The sequence below is a fragment of the Carcharhinus amblyrhynchos genome, chromosome 19 (genome assembly GCF_965287045.1).
Source record: "Carcharhinus amblyrhynchos chromosome 19, sCarAmb.v2.hapA, whole genome shotgun sequence".
Lineage (NCBI taxonomy): Eukaryota > Metazoa > Chordata > Chondrichthyes > Carcharhiniformes > Carcharhinidae > Carcharhinus > Carcharhinus amblyrhynchos.
In genome coordinates, this window is record NC_137342.1 from 51,009,403 (window position 1) to 51,016,908 (window position 7,506).

The window sequence follows — 7,506 nt, forward strand, 5'->3', positions numbered from 1 at the left end:
ACAGTGTTTAATCATTAATCTTTTTCTACTTCCTCATACAAGGAGAAAGATGATATTTTTGAATCCGTTCAACTCAAGTCACCAAGAGCTCGCAATATATGAAGAAGGAAGGTTGGTTGTGGAGACGTTGGCAGTAATTGCTGCTATCAAATGCAGAAACAAGCCAGCAATGTGGATGAGAAAACTTCTTAAATACTTCTGTACCTGAAACACTATTCAAAGAAACATTTGCAAACAGATACTGTTTGATTGCCTTATTATTGTGCTAGTTGGAAGGAATATCAGACATGTGTTGCCAAATGTGATGAACACTGCTGGTTGCCAAACTGACAATATAAATCTCAGGAAGAGCTTACACTCATTCTTCTTAATAGTTAACCAATACAATTGGACACTTTCATTCATATTTTTCTTTGCGATTTGTGTGGTTTGCAAGGTTATTTTGTTCTGTTCCCCTTCTGTATCACTGCAGTGAATTGCAGTACTCTCTTCCCTAGTTTTTAGATTTAGCTGTACTAAGCTATAACTGTAAATTCCACAATTTTAAATGATAAAATATATATTATATTTATGATGTGCAAAGCAACAAATAAACTGATATCTCAATGATGAAAATAATCTTGTAATGTTTACAAGACAGTGAACATCTCCTGATGTTTTGTTTGTAAAAGTCCCTCCAATGCAGTCCCTTCCTGACCTGCACGCAAAATAAAACACTTTGGATTAGAAAGGTAAAACTTGCTGAGTGTGCACTGGAAGTTATTCAGTCTGTATGTCATTTAAAAAAAACTGGACATCTGTTACAAATATCAAACAGATTAAAGTGATCCTGTTTGGCTGTAGTATTTCACGGTAAAATACTTTTTCTCAAGTTCTAATAAATTTAATATAAACTTTCTAGTTTTACCTTTCATTTGGCTAATCCTACCTGGAGCCGATTAGTTTTGTCCCCTGAATATCATTTGCAAGTCTCCACTTTGATCATCATCCTTTAAGGAATGATATCTGTGACTTCAGTAATATGTTTGCGGCAACAGTAGTAAATATCAATTATTGAAAGTGAAATGATATTGGTGAACGGTTTATTGGATAATTTATACTGTAGAATTAACCAAATTAAATGTGCCAGTGAAACGTTTAATTGATTTTTTTTTGGTTGCCATGTGAAGAAACACACACAGAGAGAAGTTTCATACTTTGTGTGTTGTAATGTTGATCAGTGTCAGAAATCCCTAAGAGTTGGACCAGATGGAATGAGGTGCTGTGTTACATAAAAGAGGACAATAACACAGCCACATTTTTTTGTACCTTCATGAACTTAACTTGAGGGAAGAGCCAGTTAATCTAATTCAGCACAGACTGAGAAATGTGTTGGGCATTCAATACAGAAATCAAACTTTAAGGAAGATTTTACAGAGACAGTTTTGCTGCAGCAGGAGTTAGTTAATAAATACAATTCGTTGAGAAAGTCCGGTCCTCCTCCCCACCGATATATTACTGGCAACAATCATCAAGATTCTCATTAAAACCATTTTCAAATGATGGTGAGCGAATGTCTTAGAATGTTTTAGTTCATCCAAGTGATAATACTACATTTCCCATCTTTTCCAAAAGCAGTGATGATATAATTAAGAGTCAGATTTATAGTTTAGCAAACTTGTCAGCCAAATCAAAGTTTTGCTTGCTTATGAGTTAGACAGCTGAGTCACAAATCGTACTTCAAGTGACTGAAGGTAACAACAGATACAACCTTTATTTGAAAAAGAAGCAAAATAGACCTAACAAGACCAAGATGTCCCTTCCATGGCAGCAGTCTCTTCTGTATGTTCAGAAGGCGAGACCTGGTTGAATCTTTATTTATGAAGACTAATGTCTGTTTGTGATATAAATTTGTGATTTGATATTTTGAAACTGTGAAATAGGGGTGCACTATTTGATGTAAATATGAAGGTGAAATGTTCCTTTGAATGTTGCCTTTGTAGCAGTTACAGATTGGTTATTAATCAAACATGCTGTAAGATTTTTATTAGTTTAAATGAAGGCACTGTTTACTACAATGAACTACACAAGATTACAAATTACATACACATATCAATATATTAGTTTCAAGAAGGGAAATGGTGTTTTGCTTGCTATAGTTTTTCATTATTCAATAATCAGCTAATTTAGTTATAAAATGGGATTGGAAGATTGGATGTTATCAGAAAAATGGTCATAATTTGAAGCATACCAGAATACTGCTCAATGCACTTAATAAACTGGAAATGAAGAATAATATATGGTGTTTTGATGAAGGCCCCATATCGTTTCTGTACTGCACATACCTGAGTTTAATAGCTATTTTGTTAGACATTAGTTACAAATGGTTCTTTTACTCCCCACACATCCATAGTTTAAGAAAGTTTGGAGGAAATTGGTGATTGCTGTGCCCAAGATTGTGTCCATTTGAAAAATTGCTCCCTCCTCCCACCCAGCCCACTACCCTGAGTTTCCACTCAAACCTGTTTCCATGTTGATAGAAGTGAAACCTGCCGTGAACCCACACAACAGAGCAGCGTTTTTAAAAAGTTCATTAAAAAAATTGCTTTTAGTTACAAAATGACCATTCAAATATATTAAATAAAGTTTGATTAATGCACCAAATAATGGTTTTATCCCAAAAAATAAACACAATCACAGATGGTGAATATAAGGTGAAGTTGTAAAAATTATTTTCAAGTTAAATTGGAGTCCAGTTGTCAGCCATTTAATAATTCCTTTTAAAGATCAAACCTTTTTGTAGCATGTCTATGAGTGTCCTTATTCCCAAAAGTTCCAGTCCATTCTATTTTGGCCCTTCCTCATAAACAAGCACAATTAGCAGGCACCTGCCTCGGTGATGAATTTAGCCAGGAGGTACGGCCAGTTTTCTGGGAGGTGCCAGTTCTAGTTTAATGTTTTTAAAACTAGCACATCATAGAAAGTTGAGTTACGATTACAATTCCACCGTCCTTTGCCTGGGTTGAGCTGATATTGGGGGGCGAGAAAAGCACCAAAAGAGACAAAAATGCAAGTATGTCGTGAGGTCAGGTCAGCAACACTGTGGCCAGAATTCTTTGGCCATTCACGCCCTACCATCGCTGCCAGCGAGAATGGAGAATTTGACACTCGGGTGAATCTCTGTTCACAGCAGCGGGACTGGACAATCCTAGCTGCGGGCGAGTTCAGAGAATCCGCCCAACATACAACTTTTTTCAGTTTATTTTGGAAGTTTTATGTTCAATTGGAATAAACTACAGTTTTCTTCTGAATATTTCTTGCGCTGTTGGGTATTTGTTGCTTTAAGCCCACTAGCAATCTTTATTTCCAAATCCAGTAAAACATTCATATGTAGAGAAAAGCATTTTTATGAAGTACAGATGTATGACGATATGTTTAGAAGTGGAGGTTGCACCATTTAAAATTCTTTCCATGCGTCGCACATTCTAGTTTTTCAGAATTTGTGCATTGTATGTATATTTTGGACTTGTGCATTGTATGTCATTTTTCTGCTAAGTTGTACAATCATTGTTAACCAAAGTAGTTATGGTCTTTGGTGTCATTTTTCTTAAATAAATGTGAGCAGTTTTGGGAATTTTTACAGTGTCTGTTGTCCTTTTCTTTAAGGAGCAAACTTTTACACGGGGGTATTTTGGGACATTTTCATGGAGGGATTAGTGATTACACCGTTGGTATTTTGTATACCTTTATTTTACTAAATCTCGTTGCTTTTGAAATAAAAAAGGGACATTGTAGTGGCTGGAAATTTAAAATAAAAACTGGAAATGCTGGAAAAATTCAACAGGTCAGGCTGATGCTGTGCAGAGAGGAAAGTTTAACATTAATCCTACACTTAAATTTGTCACAGATGGTGCTCGATCCGCTGAGTGCTTTTGACATTTTCTATTTTTATTTAAGATTCCTAGAACCTTCAGTATTTTGTTCTTCACTTCCTGACTTCTTAAGAATGGCTGTGGGAAAGTAACTGTGAACAGATGATGAGCCACTTGCTGTGTATTTTACTTATTATTTTTGCATTTACTAATGCAAAGGATTACTCAATAGAATGGAATCATCGAACGGTTTCAGAGCAGGAAGAGGGTGTTCAGTTGGCCATATCTGTGTTTGCTCTCTGCAAGCTAGACTCAGGACACGTATTCCAGACCTTTTTTTCCCTATTTGATTTATTCTTGTCACATGTATTACTGTACAGTGAAAAGTATTACTTCTTGTACAGTATACAGACAAAGCATATCGTCCATAGAGAAAGAAAAGAGAGGTTGCAGAATGTAGTGCTACAGTCATAGCTAGGGTGTAGAGAAAGGTCAACTTAAAATGAGGTCTGTTGGCTGCAGGGAAGAAACTGTTCTTGAGTTGGTTGGTATATGACCACAGATTTTTGTATCTTTTTCCTGGAGGAAGAGCAATCATCCGGTGTGCATGAGCTCCTTGATTATGTTGCCTGCTTTTCCGAGGCAGCGGGAACTGTAGACAGAGTCAATGAATGGGAAGCTGGTTTGCCTGATGGACTGGGCTTCATTCATGACCCTTTATAGGTTCTTGCCATCTTGGGTAGAGCAGGAGCCATATCAAGCTCAACCAGAAGCTGTGCTTTTTGAAAAAAATTTCCTTGTGCCTCACTTGGAGTTTTTGCCAATGACTTTAAACCTGTGCACTCTGGTTTTTGATCCTTCTGCCAATGGAAGCAGCTTCTTCCCAGTTACTTTGTCCTAACCCCTCATGATGTTGAACACCTCAATCGAATCATCCGTCTTAAGGAAAATGGTCACAGGTTCTCCAGTCTATCGATGTGATTGAAATTCCGCATCCCTGGAAACATTCTCTTAAATCCTTCCTATAGTCACTAATCTTTCCTAAAGTGTGCTGTACAGAATTGGACAATGTACAATGTTTCAGAACTCACTTGTGTTTGCACCCTACACCATTATAGAACATAGAACATTATAGCGCAGTACAGGCCCTTCGGCCCTTGATGTTGTGCCGACCAGTGGAACCAATGTCTAACCTAAACTATTCCAATGTTATCCATATGCCTATCCAGTGACCATTTGAACGCCCTTAAAGTTGGCGAGTCCACAACTGCTGCAGGCAGGGCATTCCACACCCTTACTACCCTCTGAGTAAAGAACCTACCTCTGACATCCGTCCTATAATTACCACCCCTTAATTTAAAGCTATGTCCCCTTGTGTTAGCCATCACCATCCGAGGTAAAAGGCTCTCGCTGTCCACCCTATCCAATCCTTTGATCATCTTAAATGCCTCAATCAGGTCACCTCATAACCTTCTTCTCTCTAATGAAAATAACCTCAAGTCCCTCAGCCTTTCCTCATAAGACCTTCCCACCATACCAGGCAACATCCTGGTAAACCTCCTCTGCACCCTTTCCAATGCCTCCACATCTTTCTTATAGTGCGGCGACCAGAACTGTACGCAATACTCCAAGTGCGGCCGCACCAGGGTTTTGTACAGTTGTAACATGACCTCACGGCTCCGAAATTCAATCCCTCTACCAATAAAAGCTAACACACTGTATGCCTTCTTAACAACCTTATCGACCTGGGTGCCAACTTTCAGGGAGCTATGCACATGTACACCGAGATCTCTCTGCTCGTCAACACTACCAAGAGTCCTTCCATTAGCCCTATATTCTGTAATCCTGTTACTCTTACCAAAGTGAATCACCTCACACTTTTCCGTATTAAACTCCATCTGCCACCTCTCGGCCCAGCTCTGCAGCTTATCTATGTCCCTCTGCAAACTGTAACATCCATCCTCACTGTCTACAACTCCTCTGACTTTGGTGTCGTCAGCAAATTTACTAATCCAGCCTTCTACACCCTCATCTAGGTCATTTATAAAAATGACAAACAGCAGTGACCCCAAAACAGATCCTTGAGGTACACCACTAGTAACTGAACTCCAGGTTGAACATTTCCCATCAACCACCACCCTCTGTCTTCTATCAGCTAGCCAATTCCTGATCCAAACTGCTAAATCACTCTCAATCCCATGCATCTGCATTTTCTGCAATAGCCTACCATGGGGAACCTTATCAAATGCTTTGCTAAAATCCATATACACCATGTCAACTGCCTTACCCTCATCCACCTCTTTGGTCACCTTTTCAAAAAACTCTAAGGTTTGTGAGGCACGACCTACCCTTCCAACATTATTGGAAAATCCCACCACCCATATGCTTCATTAGCATCTTAGGCAGCCCTGTCACCTACAAGCAGTTTGTGAACACATATACACCAGCTCCCTCTGCTCCTGCACCCACTTTGGAATTGTATCATAATTTCACATTGCCTCTGCCTGTCACCCCTCACGTATCGTGGAATTTAAGGCAGATATTATTTATGATTCTAAGTGCGCGGTATGCCACCAGTCTGCCAATGTTCTTTTGATGTAATCACTATCCCCCTCACTGTTTCAATACAGGAATATTGGTTTGAAGATGCAGATATGTGCCCAGAAGCAATGACTTAAAACAAAATGACCTCTACCAGCACTGAGCTTTCCTGTAATACCCAGGATATAAAATAGTCATGAAATAAACAAAACCACTCAAAATAAATCTGCATTCCCAGTAACGTGGAAAAGAACCAACAAGAACGTGGAACCACAGAAAGTTTACAGCACAGAAAGAGGCCATTTGGCCCATTCTATCAGTGCTGCCTGAAAATGGAGTCACCTAGCTTAATCTCACTTTCCAGTATTTGGTCTGTAACCCTGCAGGTTATGGGACTTCAGGTGCTTAGCCAGCAGTGCTTCTCCCCGGGTGCCACCAGGCAAATCAGTTGTGAATTTCTGCCTCTATTGCCCTTTTCAAGCAGTGTGTTCCAAATCCCACATCCTTCTGGATGAAACAAATCTTTTTCCTCACTAACCCCCCCCTCTAATCTTTCCGCCAATCACTTTAAATCTGTGCCCCTGAGTCACTGACCACTCTGCTAAAGTAAACAGGCTCTTCCTTTAACCAGACCCCTCACAACTTTGTACATCTCAATCAAATCTCCCCCCCAGCCTCCTCTGTTCCAAGGAAAATAACCCCGGCCTCTCCAATCCTTCCTCATCGCTGCAACATTTCTGGCAACATTCTCGTAAATCTCCTCTGCGGTCTCTCTAATACAATTACATCCTTTCTGTAATGAGGTGACCAGAACTGCACACAGTAATCAAGTTGTGTTCTAACTAATGTTTTATATAGTTGCAGCATAATCTTCCTCTTCTTAAGTTCTGCATCTTAGTTAATAAATGAAAGGATTCCATTTGTCTTCAGAGCAGCACAGAAACACAGTGGTCATCAGTGCTGCCTCAGTGTCAGCGACCCAGGTTCAATTCCCAGCTTGGGTCACTGTGTGGAGTTTGCACATTCTCCCCATGTCTGCGTGGGTTTCCTTCAGTCACTCCCACAATCCGAAAGATGTGCTTGTTAGGTACATTGAGGGAGAATTCAGCTTGGC

At 39.5% G+C, this 7,506-nt stretch overlaps 1 protein-coding gene across 1 annotated transcript in view; it reads left to right on the forward strand.

The window, feature by feature from the left end:
* The window catches only part of elapor2b (endosome-lysosome associated apoptosis and autophagy regulator family member 2b), a 106,009-nt gene extending 102,393 nt beyond the window's left edge, over positions 1-3,616 (forward strand). The window contains exon 22 of the mRNA XM_080207774.1: positions 43-3,616. Within this exon, the coding sequence (XP_080063900.1) occupies positions 43-102 (60 nt within the window). The 3' untranslated portion in view covers positions 103-3,616. The remainder of the gene's footprint in view (positions 1-42) is intronic.
* Positions 3,617-7,506: the final 3,890 nt, after the last annotated feature.